This window comes from Antechinus flavipes, chromosome 2 (assembly GCF_016432865.1).
Source record: "Antechinus flavipes isolate AdamAnt ecotype Samford, QLD, Australia chromosome 2, AdamAnt_v2, whole genome shotgun sequence".
Classification (NCBI taxonomy): Eukaryota; Metazoa; Chordata; class Mammalia; order Dasyuromorphia; family Dasyuridae; genus Antechinus; species Antechinus flavipes.
The window spans coordinates 141,195,444-141,221,628 of record NC_067399.1 but is presented as its reverse complement, the minus strand read 5'-3'; the positions used below and the strand labels follow the sequence as shown (position 1 = coordinate 141,221,628).

The window sequence follows — 26,185 nt, the reverse complement described above, 5'->3', positions numbered from 1 at the left end:
TTTGTTATACATCACAATCAGAAAGAAAAAGAAACAGAGATAATGGAGAAAGACCAACAAGAGGGAGAACGTAGGGGAGGGAGTTCTGTTTTTCTAGTGGAATATAGTAGTGAAGCAGGCGATGGATGTAGAGGGTATCTTGGGAAGCTCCCACAGAGGGTATTATAACAGAATTAGAAAAATAACATTTCTAGGCCTAAGTAAGAGAAGCTAGGGAAATGTGATCTGAGCATTTCTCACATCAGGGCAGCCCCCAGATCGTGGGACTTCTGTTCATCTGCCTCAGTAGCTCTGGGTTCTCCAGGATTATATTGTATCCTGGTGGATGGGTGTCACTATTGACTATGAGCTGGATTGGAGATTTACTGAGGCAGAGCAATCAGAACCTCCCTCTTCTAGGTCCAGGGAAGCCCTATAGTTTCTAGCTTTTCTATGAAGGCCATGAATGAACTCTTTGGACTCTCATAAAGGACTTAGTCTCAGCTTAGAACTCAGGACGCAGGGGGAGACCTTTTCTCTTACGATTGTTATTATCTTGTGGTAACCTTGATATGGATGCTGTTTTAAATACAATGTGATGTCAGAAAATCTGGTTTTAATTCTCCCCTTGTTCTCTGCTTCATCCATTGGCAAGGCATTTCATTTCTCTGAGAGTCAGTTTTCTTATCTGTAAAATGGGTGACAGAAATTGCATTGTTACAGAGTTGTTTTGTTTTGAATAAACTGTCTTGACTCTATCCAAGTCAGAATTGTTTTCAGCCATCTGTTTCCCCATCTCTCATGTGAGCTCCATGAGGCAAGAGCCGTGTCTTAGTTAAGCCACTTATCTTTTCTAGTAACTGATGTAGTTCTTTGCACACAATAGCTGTTTACTGAATATATGTGAAAATAAGTAAGTTGAGAGAGTGAAAAGAAAGGGCCAAGGTACCATGGTCTAACTGCACTAGTTTGAGAGGTGGCGTTCTTGGATTTTGGATGAGAGCTAGTCTGGTGAATGAAAGGTAGCCTTCTTGGATTTCTTTTTGTATTTTGGGTCAGAGTTAGACTGGTAAATTTATGAATTCTGAATCTTCTTGAGCTTTAAAGAATGTGTGTCATTTCACTTTGTGGACAGAATCTCTTGAATTTCCCCTCCCCTCCCCCAGTCTTTCTAATGATTCTCTGTTGAGGTTAAGGGGAGGCAGAACAAAGAAAGTCTCACTAAGCCTCACTGTTCTTCCTCTATAATGGGTGTGAAGTCCCTGGTAGGGCCCAAAACCACCTCCCTAGACCTGTTCCCTTGGTTGGTGGTCCTGGCTGCTGTCATTCATACCTCTCTTCCCTCCCTCCCACCCCCAACCCACTTCCCAGACGAGTCCCTGCGTTCCCTGGCCAGCCCCTCCTCCCTGCAGGGCTCAGAGCTCCACGGCTGGCGGCCCCCCGTAGACTGTGTCCGGGCAAATGAGCTGTGTGCAGCTGAGTCCAACTGTAGCTCCAGGTACCGCACCCTGCGGCAGTGCCTGGCGGGCCGAGACCGGAACACCATGCTCGCCAACAAGGAGTGCCAGGCCGCCTTGGAAGTACTACAGGAAAGTCCCTTGTATGATTGCCGGTGTAAGAGGGGCATGAAGAAGGAGCTGCAGTGTTTACAGATCTATTGGAGCATCCACTTGGGGCTGACAGAGGGTAAGTGAAAAAGCTGGGCTGGAGGGGGTTGGTGGAGGGCCTGTGGAATAGTTGGCAAAGCCATGGGGAAAGACTGGAGGGTCTTGGGTGTGCATGTAAGGGATGGGCCGATGGAGTAGAGAGGTTCTCTGCAGTTTCTACAGCTGTGAAAGTGGTAAGTGTAAGTGTTGTCCCCATTTTATGGGTAGGAAACTGAGGGGGAATGAACTGCCTAAGGACACCCCCACCAGCTGAGAAGTAGTAGGGCTTGGATTTGAATCTGCATCTCCTGATTCTCTGACCTCACATATACTCAGAACTGAGAGGGACAGGCAGTGTGAATGCAGAGGGGCAGCCTTTGCCTGATTGTTAAGGCTTCAATGAAAGCGGCAAAGTAAGTGAGAAATGATGGAGAACTCAAAGGCAAGAGAGGTTGGGGGTATTGGAGGGGAGAGGAGAAAGGCAAAAAGAAGGGAGCAAAAGGGACCAAGAGGATGGAGAAAAGTCGTCAGAGATATATGCACAAAGACATGCTGCTCTTTCCCTCATACAGAAATGATGGAGGGTGACGAGAAAGTGAAATGAAAACTGATGGGAGGAAGGCTGAGTGTGAGGCCCCCCCACAGATAGAACCAGCAGGTCATCTTCAGATTTACACTCTAAAGAAAAACAGTTGTAAATAAGGGAAACTCATTCATTCCTCTGTATAACCCAAACAGGAAATCTGCTATTGGAGATAGATCAATCAATAAATGGATAGATGGATGGATGGATGGATGGATAGACTAATGGATGAATAGATAGATGGGTGGATGGATGGATGGCAGTCAGATAGATGGATAAATAGATGGATAGGTATATAGAAAGATGGATGGTGGAGAGATAAAGCATTTATTAAGTTCTCACCAGCCAAGAATTATACTAAGTTCTGGGGACAGAAAATAAAAAAGTCAAAGAACTTATATTTAATGAGGGAAGACAAAATGTAAAGGGAAACTGGAAAAGAGGGTGGTGGAAACAGCCCAGTGGGGAAACCTGGCTCCAAGAAAGATAAGATAAGGGTTCACCTAGCAGAGCTGAGGAACACAGGAGTTAAGGCTGAGGAGAAATTTAAATGGTGGCCCTACTGCACCGTTGTCATTGAGAAATTCTCTCAGTGGTTCTCTTCTCATTAGGCGACTCTTCTCATTTAATTATCCTGGCTTCAAAACAATGTTTGGTGGCAGTTCTAGGGACTTGAATCATTAAGCTGAGTGCTGTGCTCTCAGTACAAGCTATGAGTAAGCCAGTCCTTGTTCTGGATAACCTCTTGATTTGCCACAATGTTACTCTGACTTCTAAATCCAGGCTGGGGTCTTTCTCACTGCAGAGTCTCCTTTTGGAGGCTGGAAGAAGGGGTTGCTTAGAGGGAAGGCTCAGAAACCTAAGAGATTCATCCAAAATCCCACTCAGGTCAAACCTACCACAGAGGACAGACTTGGGGAATCTAAATTGAATTTGCCATAAAAATAGAAATTGGGGTATGTAGTTGAAAATGATAGTGTAACACCACAAAATACAGTTGCTTTGTTTGTAATTGACTCCAGGTTATGTTATATGGTGATCATTTTCAGAAACAGAGATGCTTAATCTAGGGTTGAGAAGATTTCCTGGGGTTTTCATATAGAAGAGAGATTATAGTGTTCTGCTTGGCCTTAGACAGCAGGATTAGGATCACTTGGTGGGAGATAAAGAGAGTGAGTTAGAGGAAAGGGGAAGTGAACGACTACTGTCTACAATGGAAAAGGGTTGCTTTGGAGAGGCAGTGATTTCTCCTTTCCAAGAGCTTTCTTCAGAATTCCTGGAAGAAGACTCCCAAGTGCAACTTTCTTTTGATTTGCTTAGGATCACACTTTAAATGACTTTTTCAGCAGGCACTACAAACAAGTAATAAGTGTCTGAGGCAGGATCTGAACTCAGAATTCTGCATCCTTTAGCTGCCTGGTTGTACTGACCTATGAGGTACCTTATTTTATCATCCTCAGTTCTCTGGAAGACAGTTCCAGTTAGCAATGAGGAAAAAGCAAGAAAGACATACTATAAATATTTTTGCATCTTATTCTCCAGCAAAGGTGAAACCATCCCAAGGCCAAAGACAATTTGACTTAGTGTTCCATGTGAAAACAACCTTACTGAGATAATAAGCTTAGATATCTGGTTTCTCCTGGAAATTTTCTGTTTTGTCTTAAGTTAAATTGAAAGCACAGGGGGAGCAGAGTGAGATTGGGAGTTGCAGGAAGAAGGACAGAGGTCTACTTCAAGTAGTCTCTCAGTAACTAGTGACAACTCACCTCTAGAGGGACAGTTAGGTAGTACAGTGGATAGAATGCTGGCCTTGGAATCAGAATGATTCATCTTCTTGAGTTCAAATCCAGCCTCAGATACTTCCTAGCTCTATGACCCTGGGCAAATCAGTTAATCCTGTTTGTCTTAGTTTCCTCCTCTGTAAAATATGAAGGAAATCAAAACCACTCCAGTATCTGATATCCATAAATATAGTTTTATATATAAATATAATATAGTATAAATATCCTATATAGAATTCAATGCTTTTGAAAGTGCTTTTCTATCCACTATCTCTGGAGTTTCTGATTGGAGATACTTCTTTTTTGACTAGAAGGCCTAGAAATATTTTTTTTACTCCCCCAATCTTTATAGAATATAAAGTGGTCAGTAGGTATAATGTTGGACTTGGGTTAGGAAGAGGAGATTTAAAATACAGCCTCAGACACTTAATAGCTGTGTGATTTTTACTTTATTTGCATCAAATTCCTTATCTATAAAATGGGAATAATAATGGTGCTTACCTCCCAGAGTTGTAGGAATCAAATGAAATCATATTTGGAAAGTATTTCATAACTCTTAAAGTGCTATGTAAATGCTAGCCATTGTTTTTATCATAATACAAAGGAGTCTAACTCTCTAATTTTACCAAAAAGGAAATTGAAGTTAAAGTAGGGAAGTGGTTTGCCCAAGATTACATGATTATGGGTTGAATTAGGATTCAAATCTATGTCTTCTGACTCCAAATCCAATTCTTTCCATTGTGTGACCATTCTCCAGCAGCCTCCTAAAGCTTTTCTTTGCTAAAAATTCTAGAGCATACTACTAGTTCTCCAAAACTTAACTTCAGTGAGATTCTTCCTCCATAATTCTTTGAGTAAATACAGGTTTGTCCTTGCTTCTTTTTGTCTATATCTCTCAGTTTTCCCCTCCTTTCTCCTTGGAACAAGGCTCTTTTTTCAAAGTCAAAGAGGGTCCTCTTCTGGGCCCTGGGCCAAGGATCATTCACCCACTCAAAGCTGGGAGCCTTTGAATGGAAGGCAATTTTTCTGTGAGTGACAAGGTCCACCTGGGAGTTAATTATCTATGGACTGGATTGAATAGTCTCCTGAGGGAAGATCACAGTGACTCCTTCATGCCCCTTAATGGACCACCTTAAACCTTGCCAGGGTTTGGGGCAGAGGGACAGGGAAGAATTCTAGATGGGAGAAGAGCTTACTGGGATTTGGTTTCTTCTCCATCTCTAAGTGTTTTTCACCACCCCCACCTCCTTGATGTCTTTTTTATTGGCAGGGTTAGAGGGGAGGGCTTTATTTAATCTTATTGTTTTTAGCAGAGATAAAGGGAAGTTTGGAATCTGAGGCCTTTGGAGCTGGGGAGATGACAGGAAGGTGGTAGAGAAGTGCTGCCTGATATGAATACGAAATCAGAATTCCCTTAGGTGGTGTTCAGCTTGTGATAATCACAATATCAAAGAACCAAGAACCAGTAAGATCTTTGAAATCATCTAGCCTAGAACCGTCACTTTATATGTAGGAAAACTCAGGCTCCTGGAGAGGTTTCCTTTGCCTAAGACAGAACCACTACCAACACCTCAGCACCCCATCCCCTTCCAGTATGGTATTCTATTTCTTTAGTTATCTTGTGTTCCTTGTCTACTGCCCCTTAAATCATTATTCTTCCTATTTTCTATTATCTACACAGTACAGGTTGCCAGTATTTGTACATTTCACTCAGCTCCTTCTAAATTGAAAAAAAGATGCTTCCACAACTAGGGGTTATACATTAGTCCCAAATGGAAATCGTGTAGCTTTTTCTCACAAAGTTCTCCACTAGTTACTCCCTATATCAGTACCCTGCCACAGTCTGGGCATGGGAGTTAAGTACTGGATTGGGAGCTTGGGTTTAAATCAACTCTGCTTTTTCCTGCCTGTGTGACCTTTGGACAAGTGTTTTAGCACTGAACCTCATCACTTTCCTTATCTGTAAAATGAGAGAGAAAGACTAGTTATCCCTTCTAAATTCTATGAACCTATGAATCCATCATTGTTAGGTCTTGCTCATTCCCTTAGTTTTCTAAGTATTCTCTTCAAACCTTATGGAATATCAACCCTCAATAGAGATTCCCCCTTGCAGTTCATAAACAATGGAATTACCCATCTCAGAAAGACATGTTAAAAGCCATCTTTTTTTTTTTTTAAATTTAATCTACTTTCAATTATTGAGCATCCACACAGTTGTAGATGCCGTGGATCATACAAGGATGAATAAGACTCTGTTTCCACCCTTTAGGAGTTTACAATTTAGTTAGAAGAACACCGCATACATTAAACAACAGTGTCATGCATGAAAATAATTTGTATTCTTTTCAGTCCAATACTTTGCTTATAGCATCTTTGTGCTTTTGTAGGTGGTTCCTATCGAGCCTTGCAAATTAGCTATATGATATCTAAATAACAATACAAGGGTTGTCAGCAGGCAGGGCAAGCTCAATGCCCACCATGATAATAAAGGTCCTAGGAATTCAGAGCAAGGAAGACTCTTGTGGGCTGACTAATCAGAGTAGGCTTCCTGGAAAAGGTGGATCACCAGATGCCAGCCTTAGCCTCTAATGTGCCAGGAGCTTGGGGCAGATTGGAAATGGGTGTGTGAGGCTGTGAGTCATTCCCTCTGACTCTGAAACCATTGATTTCTCTTTTCAGTGCTATCTAAAGAGGTACTTTCCTTTCCAAATGAGAACTCCGAGTTGGGGTGGGGAGAGGTGGGAAGAAAGATTTCCATCAAGTCATAGAGGGAAAGATGCTTTTAGACTAGGCTGCTGGAGGCTCAAATATGCCTGTCTTTTGTCACTCCATCCTTCCCCCTGCCCTTCTCCTATGACAGAGCTTTGGAGCTGGGGGAGTGTAGCAGAAAGGTATTCAGAGGTAGTTGATAGATGAAGTTATGGAGAAAAACAGGAGGAGGAAAGGATGAGTGGGGTTCAAGAAGGAGGACCTGGAACAAAATACTATATGTGTATATATCTGTATACTATATTTGTATATATGTGTATAGTGTATATGTATACTATATATATAGTACGTGGTATACTGGTATATAAGTATATATACACTTATGTATATATGCATGTGTATATGTATACTACGTGTGTAGATAATATACTGTGTATATATGTATATGCATATGTATATGTGTATATGTGTACTATATGTATATGTAGATGCATATGTGTATAGTGTACATGAATACTATGTGTATAGTATATAATATATGCACACCCCCATCTACCTATGTATATACACACACTATATATATGTGTGTGTGTATATGTATATGTATACATACATACATACATACAGGGGTTCAGAGAGATTCTGGATTCCTACTTGGTCAATGCTCTTACCCTTTCTTGACAGCAGAAGTCTATGACTTTGTTATTTTGCTTTTAAAAACATTTGGATAATTCTCTGTTATATTGGTTTCTTTTGTGATACTATTGTATTTTTTTATTCACTTAAAAATATTACACTGAAAATGGGGGTGAGGTGTCAGAGGGGCCCCTGACATACAGAAGAGGCAAAGTCTCAGATCTGCAGTCGGAAGGACCTCCCAAAGCCACCCAGTCTAGACCCGTCATTTCATGGATGAGGAGAATGAATTCCAGAGAGATTTGGGTAACTTGCTCAAGGCCACACAAGTGGCAGAGGAATGACGTTGGGATCACAGCAGACAAATGGAAAGAAAGCTCGCTATTGCAATCTCCATCCCTTCACCCTGACAGGACTATCTCCATCCATGTCATTCTCTTCTCTCTCTTTTAGGAGAGGAATTTTATGAAGCCTCACCCTATGAGCCTATCACCTCCCGCCTCTCAGACATCTTCAGGCTTGCTTCAATCTTCTCAGGTAAGTGGACGCCTTGGGAAGCCCTGTTTTAGGGCTGGAGGGCCCGGGTTTTCCTGCCCTCTCTTGCCAGCCTCATCTGCTCCCATTTCTGTGGCTATCTCACCATATGTCCCTCCCAGGTGTCCTTGTCTCTTGCCATCCTGCCCTTCCCCTCCACGTCCAGTGCTTTTCTCGCCAACTCATTCTTTCCTTTATGCTTTTGGATCTGTAACTGCTCAGAGGAATAGACTAAAAGAACGAGTCTTTGGGTCTTATGCCTTTTCTAACTTATGGGCCTGCGACAGGGAACAAGGGAGAAAGGATACTTACTCCTGTCTTTTTCATTGGTGGCTGTCTGTTATTGGACCTGGACTAGATATATTTTGGTTCTTTCATCTTATTCTCTTCTTGCCCCTGGGAACTAGGGAATAAAAGATGTGAAAGTCTTGCCATGGCTGAAGGGAGGTAGGAACTCTTGCTGGAGCTGTATCTGTGGATGTTGGGGCTTAGGAGATATCTTAGACATCTTAGGAGATGTCTCTCAATGAAACTCTTTCTGGGGGGAAAAAGGCAAAAGGATTGTACCAGAGGTTTCTTGGTGTGAAATTCAGTACTTAGTGCTTTTAGGCTATCTAAGGATAACTTTGCGGTCTTCTGAGGCTTCAGGGTATTTTGACTTTGTAAGCAATGTCTTCCAGAATGATCTTGAAACTTTATGAATGAAGGCTTTTCTAGAGGGGTAGATAGGGTGGAAATGACAAGTGTGCATGTGTGTGTGTGTGTGTGTGTGTGTGTGTGTGTGTGTGTGTGTGTGATTCTGGACCCAGAAGCAGAAGATTGCAGCAGTTCAGATTAGCCAATTCAGGATCTCTCTCTGGACCCCTGTTGGGAATACCTCTGGAGACTGAACGAATGGATCATCTAATTTGGATCCTTCTTTTTCTCCCCCCACTGTGCCCTCACATGTAATGTAATATAGGGGGAAAAGTTCTCTATGGAGAATAAGGAGACCTGGCTTATGTATTGGTTTTACCACTTGTGTGACCTTGACCTCTTTAAGGACTTAATTTTCCTCATTCATTGGGTGATTGAACTAGATAATTATTAACGTCCTTTCCAGATGTGATTTCTTTGAATATTGTTTTAAATAAGATCTTGCCCTTGGGTCTCTCCCTTCCCCTGAGAAAAAAAGGCGTTTTGATAAGATTTAAAGCCATGGGTAGCAGTGGCTCCCCTTCTTATACCTGTGGACACTCAGACTGCTTTTACCTGGCTACAACAAAGGTGTTCTTTCTGCTTTCTCTATCCTCTCTGGACCCTGAATGCCAACTCTAATCTTAATACAGATTCCAGATGAGGCTTGTAGGTGAAATCAAATCAAAATGAAAATCATGGAAAGCCTCTAAGGGGGAAAGACAGACATTTTGAAGCCCAAGATATTTGAAGGGGGCTTTGGGACTTTGGAGGAACTCCAGGCTAAATGAGATGGCCTCTGGTGGTCCAGCCTCCAGTGGGCATCAGTGTGCCTCCTTCACTATGAAACAGTTTGAGTCCCATCCCAGCTCATACATCAGATGACTCTGAACTTAAGCCCAAGTGTCCTCTTAGTAGAAAATCTTTACTTAATGGACTTGACATTCTGCTAGACGAGGATGTCAACAAGACAAATGAGCAAATTACTGGGTCTCTAACCCACAGTATCAGCTCCCTATTATCTGCTGCCTACAGGCAGCTGGGTCAGACATACATTTTCCCCTTCTTTCCCCCTCCCCTCCCTCCTTGGCCACTTTTATCTGCCTCCTGCCCACCTCCTCTCCAAGTATAAAAAAACACTTTAAGGAAATGAGAAGCAGTTTTGCATAGTGGATGCAATACTGATCTGGGAATCAAGAAGTATTGGGATCAAATCCTGCCTCCCATATTTATTGTGTGACCCCAAGCAAGTTATTTAATGTCTCTGTGCCTGAGTTTCAGTATTGTGATGGAACCAACTCTAAACCTCTTATGAGAACTGATTGTTAAATTTTCAATGTGAGCATTTGCATTTCAAAGTCTAGATTTTAAGGAAGTGTTGGAGAAAAAAATTAATAAAGTAGAAGAAACTTTAAAATGTATGTATAAATTTGTATATATATATGTATTTATATATGTATGTATATACACTTTTTTGAGAGTTGGTATTTAGACATTTACTGTTACATTCCTATTCTTTCCTCATCTATACAATTAGGAGGCCAAACTGGATTGCCTCTAAGAACAATTATGGCTCCAGATCTATGATCCTAAAAGTGAAATTTGGACCCTTCTCATCAGGAAGGGCTTGGAAGGAAATAATGTTGCATTTCTATTTATTTATTTGTTCATTTATTCATTTTGGAGGCAATTGGGGTTAAATGACCTGTACAAGATCATACAATTAATAAATATCTGAGGGCAGATTTAAACTCAAGTCCTCCTGCTGTGGTTGTATTTAGGAGAGATCTCAATTTAAATACTTCCTTCAACATTTACTAACTGTTTGATCATGGACAAATCAAACTTCTCTGGGGCCTCAATTTCCTTTTCTATGGGATAAGGGTAATAATACCAATAGTCCTTCCTTCACAAAGATGTTTTAAGCTTCAAATCTGACAGTACATGTTCTTTGCAAGCCTTGATAAATGTCACCTCTGGCTGGTGTAGAGGCCAGGCCTCCCTGGGAGTCTTTGACCCTCTGTTTGCCTCTACCAGCTCACCCCTAACTGAAAGCCATCCCTAGGAGTTGGTGAATCAGTAGTCTTGGGTATTAAATCTGAAGAGTAATGGGGAAAGAGGGCAGAAAGAAGGAAGAAAGGGAGATGATTTTCTTGGGGGTGTTAATCACCCCAGGACAAAGTATATCCTAGGCAGGGCAGTAGTAAAAGTGGGAGTTAACAACCCAGAGTAGTGGAATGAAAAGAGGACTGAAAAATTGGAGACATGGGGCTAGGAATCTTTTTGCTCTTAATTGCTGACTAATCCTGGGCAAGTTACTTCCCCCGTGGGTCCCTATTCTAAGTCTAAAAGTCTAAAAGACTAGACTATCTTCAAGGACCTAGGAGTGCTGCCATTTTGTAATGTGATGGAATTAGGTGGGACTTTCTCTCCATGCAAGGATAAGGCTGCTTATTGGCTTTCTTTCCACTTTAGTATTACTCTTGAGTATTCATTTATATTCTGGATATATGTGTGGTGTGAGTATATGGGTGTATGCAAAATTGAGGCTACATACTGATTGTTTTCTGATTCAAGGCTACTCTGGGTATTCATTTGTACTCCGTATAAATGTGTTTTATGACTGTTTAAGTGTGCATGGAATATATTTGCACCATTATCAATATTATTCTTCAAGCCTGGGATAACAGAGATTTTGGGGAAAGGCAGTATCCTGGGCCTTTGGGTCAATTGCTCTCTTCTTTCTGATATCTTTTCCTTGAGAACTTTGAATGGATTCATTTCATAATGTTGTATTTTACCTGGATCCTGGGAACCTTCAGTTGGATACTTGTACCTTACTGTCAGGAAATGTGTTGTAATGGAGAGAATGCTGAACCTGGATTGAGGTTCAAATCCTAGCTCAGATATCTAGTTGCTATGTGATCTTGGGCAAGTCACTTAACCCATTTTAAATCCATTTTTTTAAATTTGTAAAATAAGAATAATAAGATCTACATTATCTAGCTCAAGAGTATCTGGGAGGCAAACATGGGATGCTGTATATAAAACATTTGGCAAAGCTTGCTATAAAGGATGGCTATTATTGTTTCTTTAAATACCTCTTTTCTCCTCTTTTTCTCTCCCTCTGTCCCTTCCCTCCTTCTCCCCTTCTCCTCCCCCTCCCTCTTTTTCTCTTTGTCTCTGTCTCTCTGTCTGTCTTTCTGTTTCTGTGTCTCTGTCTTTGTCTCTCTGTTTGTTTCTGTCTCTGTCTCTGTTCATGTCTCTGTTTCTGTCTCTCTGTCTCCATTCTCTGACTCTCTGCCTCTGTCTCTCTCTCTGTCTCAGTTTCTCTCTTTCTGTCTCTGTCTCTCTCCATCCCCTTGTCTCATTTTCTAGTACCCCACAAGAATATGTTCATCAAGGCTTTTTTTTTTTTTTTTGCAATGAAGGTACCCAGATCTCCTCAGATATTACAAGGTAGTTTGGGGTGGGAATTTATTTTTCATTCCTCTCTTGTTCCCAATGAACCAGGGCTTGGATTCAGTTATAGGACCTGAGATGCCTTGATTAGATGCTCTATTCTTGGGCTCCAAAGTTTGTGAAGCAAGTTGTCCTCCAGATCATGGGGGAAGGTTGTATGTAGTAACCCAGCATAATAATTATTATTTTAAACTCTCTCATGTTACATCTAAAAGAACAAAAATAACCATCACCCAATTTTTTGTTGCAATTAAAAAATTTCAAAGTAAATTTCTCATAATAACCATAGCTATTTTTTAGATAAGGAAACTGAGGCATAAAGAATTTAAGTCAATTTGTCTTAAAATTGGAATAATAATACTTATCAGAGCTGGAATTCAAATCCAAGTCTCTCCATGCTCAAGTCAGAGTTTAGCTGGGAAAGAGAGGGTGGATTGGATATGAAAGCAAGGCAGAGCCAAGAGGAAATTATATCAGAAGAAAAGGTTTTTTAAAGCAGAGCCAGCACAGGGGGCTGTGGTTTTGGAAGAGAGAGAGAGAGAGAGAGAGAGAGAGAGAGAGAGAGAGAGAGAGAGAGATACAAAGACACACACACATACACACACAGAGAAAGAGACAGACAGACAGACAGACAGAGAGAGAGACAAAGAGAGAGACACACACACAGACAGAGAGAGAGAGAGGAACAGAGAGAGACAGAGACAGAGACACAGAGAGACAGAGAGACAGGCAGAGGGAGACAGAGAGAGAGAGAGAGAGAGAGAGAGAGAGAGAGAGAGAGAGAGAGAGAGAGAGAGAAAGAGAGAGAGAGAGAGAGAGAGAGAAGGGAGAACAGAGAATATCTGCTTGGGATGGGTTGAGGTAGGTACAAAGAGCTGGAGGAGCCCAGCCAGAGATCAAAGCTAGGATGAAAGGAATTCTCAGGAACAGCAACTGGGACTCAGCTTTGTGACAGGAGGAAAGAGACAGGCAGATGGTCTTTGCTTGTCAGTAAAAGTTGCCTTTGTATTCTCCTAGAGGGAGGGAATATAGTCATAGATCCCCTTCTTCCTCCCTACCTTCCTTTTCCTCCACTGGAAGCAAAACTGGAGGTTTCAGGCTGAGTCCTGGCTAATAGTCATAGAATCATTGGCTGTTTTTAGGACTGGAAGAGAGCTTAAGGAAAGTCTAGCCTACTGGTGTCAACAAAACTTTAAGAATGGAGCCCTGCAGTCTGTGGATTTTCTTAGAAAATGACAAACATTAACATTATCTATGTTCTATTGTTATTTTTATTTATTTTGTTAAATATTTCCCAGTTACATTTTAGTCTGGTTCCAAACAGTTCTTGGAAATGTTGCTGGCAGTCAGCCTGTTTGATACCTCTGGCCTGGGCCCATTTCCCTATTTTATAAATGAGGAAACTAATGGGGCCTAGAGAAGGGAGTAATTAGCTTGTGTTCCACTGGTCTATGAGCATATTTCAGGGTATGTGTGAATTTGGAAGGAAAAAAAAATTACATCTTGATTTAAATATATATTTCTGATTGTAATTCTGATTTCTGATGTAATTTTATGAATTTTATTTGATGCATCCAAAAACATTCTGAGAAGGGGGTCCAAAGGCTGGACTTCTAGAGAGGTCCATGATATAAAACAAGTTAAGTGCTCCTGAATAAGGTGATTTGTCCACATTTACCCAGCAAGTTTCTGACTAAGCTATTCTGGAACCCTGAATTCCATCCCAATATCTGGTCCACACCACAGGGCCCTATGGAGTCATGATCTTTCTGGGGGAGGAGGAACTATGGGCTTTGTGCTGTAAGTGAGGAGCCCGCTCTGAGGTGGTGATGACTCTAGTTGGCTTCAGAGAGATCTCTGAGGGTGGAAGAAATCCCACAATGGTGGACCTGAAACTTAGACATGCCTTAGAGCAGAAGTAACAAATTTGCAGTCTGAGGTATGTGACCTTAACCCAATTAAAATATAATCGGGAAATATTTAACAAAATAAATATACAATAAAACATAGATAACATTAATATGTAGTTTCTTAAGTCCACATATGTTCCATAGGAATCCTTATTTATGTATTTTTGTTGTTGTTGAGTCATTTCAGTTGTGCCCAACTCTTTGTGACCCTATTTAGAGTTTTCTTGGCAAAAATATTGGACTAGTTTGTCATTCCCTTCTCCACCTTGTTTTACAGATGAGGCAAAAAGGGTTCACTGACTCACCCAGGGTCACATAGCTAATGAGTGTCTGAGGCCAGACTCCTCCTGATTCCAGTGCCATTTATGGTTTAGTGGCTCCCCTTTCTATAGGGGCAAGAAAAGGAGATGATTGAGACTCACAATAGTGCTCTTTGGTCCCTTTATTGTTGTTTTCCTTTAAAGGACTATCCCATGGGCTGCTAGGTGGTACAGTGGATAGATCTCAAGACTTGGAATCAGGAAGATGGTGAGTGCTTCCTTAAGACTCCCTAGCTATGTAATGCTGGGCAAGTTGTTTCGCCTCTTTGTGCTTGCTCAATTTCCTCAATAATAACTGCACCTAGATCATAGGGTTATTGCAAGGAGAATCTTTGTAAGGCACTTTGTAAACCTCAAGGCCCCATTTAAATTCTAGATCTTATTCAGAGGGGCCCAAGACTGAAGGAAACCAGAGTCATCAATAAACCAGGTCAGGAGTTGAGAACCTGAATCTGAGACTAGATTCCTGAACTCTAGGAACTCACAGTTTTGTTGGTGGGGGACACAGAATGTACCAAAAAAGATGATTAAAAACAAATCTCTATATGACTGGGGCCAAGGAAATGGCAAAGATAATACATGAGAGGGGAGCCGAAAGCAGGTGAAGGGCCCTGTGAAGGGCAGCGACTTCATGGAGAGAGAAGGTTGTGAGCTGGGGGTTGAAGGACAGATAGGATTCAGAGGCATGGGGCCAAAGTGAAGAGGTGAGGATTGGCTGGTGGGTTTGGGGGATAGGGAGTGACCTATGTGGTAAGGGTGGGGGAGCATAGAATCAGAGGAAATGGGATCAGGCTCTTCCCAGCATGCTCTGCCCATGGGTTCTCCCCTTCTCGCTCCGAGGTTCTCCTGGCATTTAGTCCTTCCTGCTCAACTCTCATCTAGTATCTGGCTTTTTATTCTGACCCTCGGTTTTCTGGATCAAGGTCTTTTCCCTCTCTGTGCCTCTGAAGGGAAGAAGTCCTGACTTTGTTTCCTCCCTGGGCTGTTTGCAGACACATGGAAGAGGGAAGGCTGGGGAGTGGGGTTGGTATGGCCTGGAGCAGTGTGAATGGGGGGGTTCCAGTTAATGGGGAGGGGAGGGAGTCGACCTTTGGAAGGAAGAGAAGAAGGAGTATAGAGGAAATCATTAGTCCTGCTCCCTGCCCACCTTTCACCGTGACTGGGGAGATAAACTGCTTATCCTCAGGTTGTCTCCCCAGCAGAATGCAGAAGTGTGTTATTTAAATTTCTAAATCACATTCCTTTTCCAACAGCTGTCAGATTCTCTGAGTGTCAAGAAAAATTGGGCTTTAACACAGCTCTGTCACCTCTTGCACCTCTCCCTCCAGGGGAGAATCATCCAGGGGATTGGGAAACGGGATGGCAGCATGGGGTCAAGAGAGACAAGGGTGGAACTGCTCGTTTTTTCTTTTTTTCCATCAGTAGGACTTTAAGAGTCCTGGGGGTAGTGTAGAAACCAGATGGTGCTGTGCTTATGCTGACCCACTGTGCCCTCTGAGAGAAACCTCTGGGCCTGTCTGGGGAGGGGACCAGCAGCTGTCTGTCCACCAGGGTTGTCTTGGTTGTGAAGCTGGTCTTTGTAAGATGCTTTTCTGTCTCTTCTCCCCCAACCTTTGCCTTCAGGTACCTTGTGAGTGAGTACTTAGAGGTAGACCAATAAGTTTCTTGTGGGAGAATGATGACAAAACTTTCTTTTACATGTGATGGCAACCTTAGCTTCCTCATCTGGAAAATGAGACTAGATGGCCACTGAGGTCCATTTACCTCTAGAACTATGATCCTCATGAGGTTCGACTCTGACCCTATTCTTTTCTTTCCGTCCCATACCCACATTTTTGGAAAATTTGGGTTAAGGACCCTAGGAAATTGGCATTACTTTAGTCAAAGGAATTAATTTCAACTAGTAGAATTCAGTCACAGTAGTGGAAGAGGTGGACAGGTGGGTGGTACAGTGCATGGAGTGGACTTCAAATCTGGCCTCAGATACTTACTAGCTATGTGACCTTAGACAGGTCACTTAATGCTGTTACGTAAATTTCCTTATCTGTAAAATGAGCCTGGAGGATGAAATAGCAAACCAATCTGGTATTTTTGCCAAGAAAACCCCAAATGTGGTTATGAGGAGTAGGACATGACTAAAATGCCTGAACAACACCAAGTGGGAGAGATATTTTTGGACTAAGGGATTGAGAGATACTTTTAAATTCCCTTAAATTACATCACATAGAGCAGAGCTTCTTAAACTTTTTCTACTTGCAACTCCTTTTTACCTGAGAAATTTTTATGTGACCCTGAATATATAGGGATAGAAAATAGGTCTACAAGTCAAACATTTACTGATAAAGAATCATAATTTCACAACTCCACATTCATTTACAAGATCCCACATAGGGTCACAAATCACAGTATAAGAAGCTGGGATAGCAAGGATCACCTACTCCACTACAAACATGTAAAATCAGTGTTGATGGCAGCTGATATATGGTATGATTACTGTCTTCAAAAATCAAAATTTAGCAGATACCTAGTTTCTGTCTGAGAGGCAGGTTTCTGTACATGGTTTGACCACTAAACAATATTATTCTCAGAGGCTATAACTTCCCTTCTTTGGGACTATTTATCCCTCTGAAGAATAGGATCTAAGTAAAGGACAAAGTTGGGAATTTCTATATGGACATTATTTGAATACTATTGATGAATTTGGAGGGATGTCTAGAGGGTGTGTATGTGTGCGTGTGTGTTGGGAACTAGAAGGGACATGGATTACGCATGGAGGGCAGAGTTCGTGTCTGGAGGCTAGTAGCATGACACAGTGGAAAAAAATCTGATTCTATAGTTAGGGGTCTTGGACTCAAAATCTGCCTTTGGGGCTAACTACCTGTGTGATCTCGGGCAAGTAATTAAGTAATTTCACTTACTTTGCCTTCCCCACTCCCAATTTCCCTATTTGTACACTGAAAGAACTGGACTAAGCACTCATTGAGATCCTTCTCATTTCTGGATAGATGATTCTAAAAGGATATTCATCAGTGACTTGTAGTTCATTGAGGGAGAAGAAAGGTCGGTGTCCCTAATGTCTCCTAGTCTTTGAGGTAAACAAATGATGCTTCTCCGTCTGTTAGGGATGCTGTACAAAAGGGTGGAGTCATTTCTTCCAGGTGCTTTGGGTTGGACTTGGAAAAAGGAGAGGAATTATTAGTATGAAGGAGAGAAAGGAGAGTAAACCTAGATCAGTAAAAGAGTTGTTTTTTTCCTGCCACTGAGCCCCAATTTTGTATGTGAGGAAGCTTCTTATATTTCATTTTATTGGTATGCAGGCTCTTAGGCACCCTCTCTGAGGGTAGTGAGTGAAAGAGAGATGGAAGATCTGGTTATCCAGCAATTCATATGATAGCTCTCTGCTCTTAATTATGGATTAACACCTTAGCAGGGATGAAAGAGAACCAGGTGAGAGCAGGAGCAAGACACAGGTTGGGCTTGGGGGTGGGCTGGGGGTAAGATGCCAGGAGGGAATAAAGGGGAGTCGATGAAACAGACCAAGGACAAACTCAAGGATTCATCATTGCCACAAGCTCCCTCCTCCATCCCTCTTTTTCTCTTTGGGGTGGGGCTGGTAGAGGCTGGTCTCCTGCAGACACAGGCTGGGGCTGGGAAGAAGCAACTTCAGGGGCAGCTGTTTACTATGATTCTTTTTGTTCTGGCAACCTTGCTGACTGCTGGCTGCCCTCAGCACATGCTCCTGATGGTGGGGCTCAGGAGAACACAGAAGCATAGAATGTTGGAGCTTAGAAAACACACTTTATGATTCAGGCCAGTTCCAATGATCTTGTGATGGAGAGAGCTGGCTGCACCTGGAAAGAGGACTTGGGGAACTGAGTGTGAATGACAACATAGTATTTTCACTTTTTGTGGTTGTTTGCTTGCATTTTGTTTTCTTTCTCATTTTTTCCCTTTTTGATATGATTTTTCTTGTGCAGCAGGATATGTATGGAAATATGTATAGAAGAATTGCACATGTTTAATTTATATTGGATTACTTGCCCTCTAGGTGAAAGGGTGGGAGGAAGAGAGGAAGAAAAAATTTAGACACAAGGTTTTGCAAGGGTGAATGTTGAAAACTATCTATACATATGTTCTGAAAATAAAAAGCTTTTTTTTTTTTAAAGAAAACATACCTTACAGGTCATTGAATATCTCCCCCACCTCCCTTCATTTTTCAGGTGCTGCAGATAGGGGTGTGGGGAGGATGGATTTGTTTGTTTTTAAAAATAATTTTATTGCTCTATCTTTGATTTTTATTATGTCTAAATTTCTCCCAATATCTCTTCTTTTCCCCCTTCCCAGAGAACAATCCTAAATAGCAATGAATATGGGATAGTTTTATTTGTAAGCAGGGATGTCTGTAGCCCAGATGCACACACATGCTTTGCATGTGTGTATATTTGTACATGTGGAGGTCTCTACCAGTATAGAGATGTATTTTTGAGGGGATGATTAGTATACTGTTTTGCTCTGAGAAAGAAGGATGGCCTATTGGCTACATAACCTCTGTTGTCTTTTTGTTTTGGGATCCTAAGGAGATGGTGTTTTGTCATTTAGGGATGATTCATCACGACTGGTTTTAGGAAGAGTTGGGAAGAGTTTAGGAAATTGGATTACTATAATGTGAGGGCAGGCTTTCTGCACACTCTCTCTTTCTCTCCTTACAAATATCTCCCTCACTGACCTGAATTTTCACTATTAGAAATAGAGTCCTTTGGGCTTTGGAAGCCTTTTGGTTTTCTAAGAACTCACTGGTGAAATCACAGGGTGAAATACCATAAACCACTGCAGACTGACTAAATTAGTATCCTGAAGGGAGCAAGAGAAGGCTGCAAGAGGGGAGAGGAATAAAGAGGAAGGGTCAAAGACAAATTCTGCTATAAGGATCATATAGATAGAAGGATAAATAAAGCTTTTTTCTGTTTAGAAGCTTTTCCCCTAGGAACCCAGAGGGATCCTTATGTTTGTTCTTAGATAGAGTAACCCATGATATGAGACTTATTCTTGATTCCATAAGCCAGAATTTTCACGCACATCCTCTGAGACCAAATTTAGGTTCTGCTCCTTCCACGGTACCACATGGAGAAGCCACAAAAAGACCTTATCCTTGTCTTGCCATTGATGACAGCCACAAGGAAGACAGAAACTGCTATTCAAGGATATTTGTTTCCTTTTTGTAGCCTTGTCTGGTGCCCAGGGAAGCCCCTGAGGAATCTGAGAGATGGAGAGGAAGGACAGATGTGGGAAGCTCAGGAAAGGGCAAGATTCGAGAAATTAGGAGTCTCCTTTTTTTTTTTTCACATATTACTGACTAAAGTTCCCATGAATGGGGGAAATCCAGAGGAAATTATTAGCCTTAACATCAGTTCCTGGGAATTCTAGCACCTCTTTTTCTTTTTCTTTTTCTTTTTTTTTTTTGGCCTTTTTAGAAACTCTTCCTAGTAATACATTGGAGGTCAGAGGGGTCCCTATGTTTGTTTTTAAATAGGAGACTGATTGATTATAAGACTCTGGGGACCTGGACTATTGTAACTTCCTTTTAATTGGTCTTTCTAGTTCATCCTCCTCCAACCAATCCTCCACTTAGCTACCAAAATGATTTTTTTAAAGTACACTTTTGACTACATTGCCTCTCCTTCCTTCCAACTCAACAGACTCCAGTGGTTCCTTATAACCTTCAGGATCACATATAAAATCTTCTATTTGGCATTTAAAGCCCTTCCTATATCTTGGATCTTTCTACACTTTGCTCTTCCCAAATTCTACATCCAGCTTTCCTCACCTTATTGTTTCCCACTTCCTATTTCCAGACTCTGGACATTTGCACTAGTTGTCTCTCCCTTTTCATACTTGCTTCCTTCAAGGCTCAGCCCAAATCCTACCTTCTACAGAAGGCCATCCCAGGTCCCCCTTATTGCTAATTCTTTCCTGCTAACTTTATCTCCCTTTTATACTGTGTATATATATAGTGTATTCTCATTTTGTCTCTCCTACATTAAACCGTGAGTTCATTTAAAGCAGGGACCATGTTTTTGCCTTTCTGTGTATAATCAGTACTTAACATAGTGCTTGCCATATACGTGTTTAGTAAATAAATGCTTGTTGACTGAACAAGGGCAGCTGTTGGCAGTATGATGGGTTTGGACAGTTTGTCTGGGGTGGAGTGGGAATGAATATTTTTTCTATCTAATAAGTGACTTGCGGACCCTCCCCAAAAGATGAAGGCATTATTTGTATTAACAATACCAGAGGAGAAAAAAGTTAGTATCTATTTGGAAGGAGGAGGAAAGGCAGGGGTAAAAGGGGAAGAGGGAAGGTATGAAGGGCTGAGACAAAGTGTTGTGATGGTATGTAAGACTCTGTCCCTCTCTAAGTCTTAGTTCCTCCTTGCTTCTCTATACCTGCCTCTTTTCAGTAGAAGAGGGGAGGTGAAGATAATGAATCAGAAACGGTGTCCCCCGAAGCTGGGAGAATTAATTTGTTAATGTTCTGAAAAGTGCCAAATGTCATTAAAACACAGTATTTCACCCAGGCAGCTGCTTACCATCTATTCATCTGTCACCTCTGCCTGAGGCTTACCCTTTCCCTCCCTCCACACTGGCCTTGATGGGAAGCCTGGGAGGCTTTGTGTGGGAAGTATCATGGAAATGGCCTGGTGTTTCTGGTTTCTCTTGGGATGACTGAATTTAGAATTCCTCCTTATGTCTTGGGTGATCTTAGTTTGTTTTGGGTGACCTTCCCAGAATTAAACAGCACCATTCTTCTCTCAGACGTTTCCTCTGATTAGAGGGATACTGGAGGTAAATGTTTAACTTTCAGCTCTCAAAAATGTACATGTGATATACGCTTAAGTTTAATTTATAATTAACATTTTCTCTATCATTTTCTCAAGTCTAGACAACCAGCAGTATAAGAAATTAAGCCCTTAAGGAAATATGTTTAGAAGAATTGCACATGTTTAACCTATATTGGATTACTTACTATTTAGGGGAGGGGAGAAGTGGGGAGGAAGGTAGAAAAATATGGAACACAAGGTTTTGCAAGGGTGAATGATGAAAACTATCTTTGCCTGTATTTTGAAAAATAAAAAGCTATTATAAAAAATAAATTAAGGCTCAATCTGTAGCTTTTGCTGATTTCTGAGGTATAAATGCGCACATTGAAAATTTAACAACTGCCTTTTCTCAACTTGTATGATTTGGCTATGGATAAAACTTTTTGATTTTGATAAAGAGCTTGGCAACCGGTGATAGGCAGGATTTTTTTTTTAATTCTTTAAATAACTTTTTATTGACAGAACCCATGCCAGGGTAATTTTTTTCACAGCATTATCCCTTGCACTCACTTCTGTTCCGATTTTTCCCCTCTCTCCCTCCCCCTCCCCCAGATGGCAAGCAGTCCTTTACATGTTAAATAGGTTACAGTATATCCTAGATACAATATATGTGTGCAGAACCAAACAGTTCTCTTGTTACACAGGGAGAATTGGATTCAGAAGGTATAAATAACCCGGGAAGAAAAACAAAAATGCAAACAGTTTACATTCATTTCCCAGTGTTCTTTCTTTGGGTGTAGCTGCTTCTATCCATCCTTGATCAATTGAAACTGAATTAGGTCTCTTTATCAAAGAGATCCACTTCCATCAGAATACATCCTCATACAATATCGTTGTTGAGGTATATAATGATCTCCTGGTTCTGCTCATTTCACTTAGCATCAGTTCATGTAGGTCTCTCCAAGCCTCTCTGTATTCATCCTGCTGGTCATTCCTTACAGAACAATGATATTCCATAACTTTCATATACCACAATTTACCTAGGCATTCTCCAATTGATGGGCATCCATTCATGATAGGCAGGATTTTGAGGGACATAGGACAGAACTGGGAAGTTGATGACTTTGATGCTTTCCCTCATTTTTTTTTTTTTTTACTGAGGACCCTTTCCTTCCTCCTAATGCTATTCCTCTACCCCCAATCCTTTGTCCCATTATTGCTTTCAGATGGTTGCTAACTAATCTTTGTACTGGGATCAACCAGTAATTAAAGTGTTAGTTGATATGATAGTGGGACTCCTCCCAGCACTATTTCCTTTTTGAAAGAGAATCCTTGAAGAAGGAAAAGGCTCTAAGACTCAAAAGGAATGAAATTCTAATGAGAAGAAGAGAAGGGAATAACATTTATATAGTATCTGCTATGTGCCAGGTACCGTACTTAAACACTTCACAAATATTATCTCATTTGGTCCTCATAACAATCCTGAGAGGGGGGTGCTATTGTCATTATAGTTGAAAAAGCAGGTAGAGATGGAGAGAATTGTTCAGGGTCACAGAGCTGGGACGCATCTGAGGCCAAATTTGAACCCCTCTTCTTGACTCTATCAACTTCATTATTTAGCAGATAGAAGGAAAGGTTGTGAGAACTTAGAAAAGAGATTGTAAGTCAGCAGGGAGATCTTGGTTTTCATTTTTATGTAGTTGAAAGTAATTTAGGGAGTTTAGGATTGGGGTAAGATTCTCCTTGGGGGTATCCAACCCTGCCTCTTTCTTTGCTGGCAGAAAGACTCAACCTGGCCTTGATCCTTCTCTGAGGTAGGTGAGGTAGCTGAGAATACTTCCCCAGTCCATTAATTCTGTTTCATGGAATAGAGGAAAGAGTTCTGTATTTGGAGATCTGAGTTCAAATCTTCACTCTCTCAGGATTGATTGTGGTCTCGGGTAAATCTCTTTTTACAGGAGGCAGCTAGAAGTGAGACTGAGTCTGCTAGATGCTTGTTGGAATTCCAGTTGGAATAATTGCCAACTGAATGATCTTGGGCAAGACACCTGTTTCCTCATCCCAAAATAAAGGGGTTGGATGAGAGGATCTCTTAGTTTTTGTTCTGATCCACACTATGACCTTTTTGTCGTTTAGCTTCTTTGAAAGAAAGAGGGTTGGGTTTTAAGAGGAGAGGGTTGGAGCAGAATACTAAGGCCCCTTCCAATTTCAGACCTATGAATCTGGGATTGACTCTTGGCTGTTACAAGCCAATTCCTGGTTCTGTTTCCTCATTTGTTAAAGGCTGGGCCAGATAGACTTCAAGCTATCTCCTCCCTAGCTCTGAAACCTATGAATGAATGGCACTTGTTTTAATAGCGAGGGTCTTGCTTGGAGACAGGGCCTGGAGAGAAGGCAATTGTCCTGATGAGCTCTGAAGTGGGCCTCTCTTCTGAGATCAATCAATCAATAAACATGTTAAGTGCTAACTATGTGCCAGGCATAAATTTTCTGGCATAGCTGGGTCCCTTGCCCTCCCGTTCCCCATCCTGCAAGAGGGAGGGAGCTGTTTTCCCGGTAACGAGGCAATTGCCTATTTCTACTGCTTCATTTCCTGCCTTTTAATTTTTTTTGTTTGTTTGTTTCTAGGAAATTTACCAAGTTTTGGCCCAGGGGTTTCCATTTTTTCCCCCCATAGCAAACGCTTTCTCTATTCAAGCTCCAAATGGAAGCAACTGAGGCTATAATTACATGGGCATTAGCACAGGAACATGCTGAGAGGAGAGGGAACAGAACACCTGGGAAACCTAAAAGCAACCACAGGCCTAAATTAGCTGCCGTTCCCATTTGCAATTGTCTCTCCCCAAGCTCTGCTTCTTCAGTCTGTCTTCTTCACCTTAACTCTGGGCCACTGCCTCCTCCTTGTCCAGAAGCCGCTCTGAGGGCCTGATGGATTTGAAAGAGCACCTGGCTGCTCACTGACAGCTCCTCCCACCCTGGCAGTTGCCCCTTCCCTGGGGAGGCCTTTCTCTCTCTCCGTCCTGCCCCTCTTCCCTCCCCCCATGCTGGCTGGTGGCGGAGGCTTGGCGAGGCAGCGGGTTCCTTGGGGGCTGGGGGAATGCAGGGACTGCCTCTTTTTCTATCACAGCATCCTTTCCTAATGCTCAGAAAGTTGCTTTCTCCCTTTCTGGGGTTGTTGGGGGACAAGCACGTTGCACACCCTACCCCTCAGTCACCCCCATCCCTGATGTGCCTTTAGCACTTTTAAGACATACCACAAATTGGTGCTTGGTTATCATTTGCCATGTATGGTTTTGTGTTGTTTCATGTGTGAGAGGATGTTAATAGAAAGATTAGTGTCTGGAATGGATAGAGCTGTGGACCTGGACTCAGGAATTCCTGAATTCAAATCTAGCTGTGTGACCCTGGGCAAGTCACTTAACCTTTTTGCTTCAGTTTCTTCAACTGTGTTCTAGGATTGTTGTGAGGGTCAAAAGAAATAATAGTTGTAAAAAGGATTTAATGCAGTACTTGGCACATAGTAGGTGTTTAATAAACGCTTGATTAATTGGCCTTGGCACCTTAAATACACTCTAAGTCCTTAGAGAAATTTATCTCTACAATTTAGCAGCTGGATCTATGATTTCCTTTTATTTATTTATTTTTATCTGTGTTCTTGTGTGGGGAATTTCTCTTTTGGAATGCTGATAAATCAATCTATAAGCAATTACTAAGTGCTTACTTGTTAGGTGCTAGAAATACAACAGGTAGCTAGGTGACAAGTAGATAGAGGTCTGGGCTTGGAGTCAGGAACTTCATATCAGATTTCAGACACTAGTTGTGTGACCCTGGATATGTCACTTAACTGCCTCAATGTCCTCATCTGTAAAATGAGCTGAAGGAAATGGCAAACCACTCCAATATCTTTTCCAAGAAAACCCCAATTGGGGTCATAAAGAGTCAGACATGACTGAAACAACTAACCAACAATAGAAATACTTAAAAAAAAAAAGAAAGTTTCTGCCCTCAAGGAACTTGCATTTGAATTGTAAAATAAGTTATATAAAATGAATATAAGGTCTACCATCTATCTGTGGCATAAGATTTTAAACTGCAGGGGTCCTCAAACTACAGCTCACAGGCCAGATGCAGCAGCTGAGGACATTTACCCCCTCACCCAGGGCTATGAAGTTTCTTTATTTAAAGCCCACAAAACAAAGTTTTTGTTTTTACTATAGTCGGCATTCCAACAGTCTGAGGGACAGTGAACTGGCCCCCTATTTAAAAAGTTTGAGGATCCTTGTTTTAAAGCATTGCCTTAGAGGGGCACTGAGAGATTAGTTGCCAGTTAACTGCATAATTGACATTTGTTAGAGACAGAAGTTGAACTAAGCTCTTCCTGACTCTAAGAGGTAGCCTTAAGCTGAGGGGATAGAAGGATGGCTGGGTACACAGGTCTCAGTGGATACTGTTCAATGATTATGGACATGATAAGCTGCTTTGTCAAATTCTTGTTTGTGATCATTGGGAAAAGGGAGAGACAGCACCAGTGTGAAACCTCTTGTCATTAGCTTCAAAGACTCAGAGAAACCACTATCAGAGGCTCTTATCTTAGTTCTGGAAGGAACCCCAGGAATCACAGATCAGAGAGCCAGAGCTATGAGGGATATTAGAGGGAGCCTAGTCCAGCCACATCATTTTGCAAATGAAGACACTGAGGTCCATAGTAAGGAAGTGACTTGTTCAAGGGCACAGAAGGTAGAACACTAGACTTGTGTTCAGGAACACTCATTTTTCTGAATTCAAATCTGGGCTCAGACACTTAGCTGTATGATAGACAAGACACTTATGCCAGTTTCCTCAATTTCCTCATCTGTAATATGGGCTGGAGGGAGAAATGGCAAATCACTTCAGCAGCTCTGCCAAAAAAATCCAAAGGGGGTTATGAAGAGTCAGATGGAAAAATGACTGAACAGCAGCAATACATTTGTTCAGTCACACAGATAGTCAATTAGTCAGCTAATAAATATTTATTAAGTGCCTACTAGGTAGTAAAGTAAATTCACAGTGAATTTAATGCTGTTCCTCTGAATCACATTCCGGTTTTCTTTACCTATCATGTACCAAAGAGATGTAAGTCATTATCCAGCAACT

At 41.6% G+C, this 26,185-nt stretch overlaps 1 protein-coding gene across 2 annotated transcripts in view; it reads left to right on the top strand.

Moving 5' to 3' along the window:
• GFRA2 (GDNF family receptor alpha 2) overlaps nucleotides 1-26,185 on the top strand; it is a 104,903-nt gene that overhangs the window by 5,516 nt on the left and 73,202 nt on the right. Inside the window, exons 2-3 of one of the 2 annotated variants that reach the window (XM_051975659.1) lie at nucleotides 1,351-1,665; nucleotides 7,788-7,871. The exons of the other annotated variant lie outside the window; for it this stretch is intronic. Coding sequence (XP_051831619.1) covers nucleotides 1,351-1,665; nucleotides 7,788-7,871 — 399 coding nt within the window. The remainder of the gene's footprint in view (nucleotides 1-1,350; nucleotides 1,666-7,787; nucleotides 7,872-26,185) is intronic. 2 annotated transcript variants of the gene reach the window in all.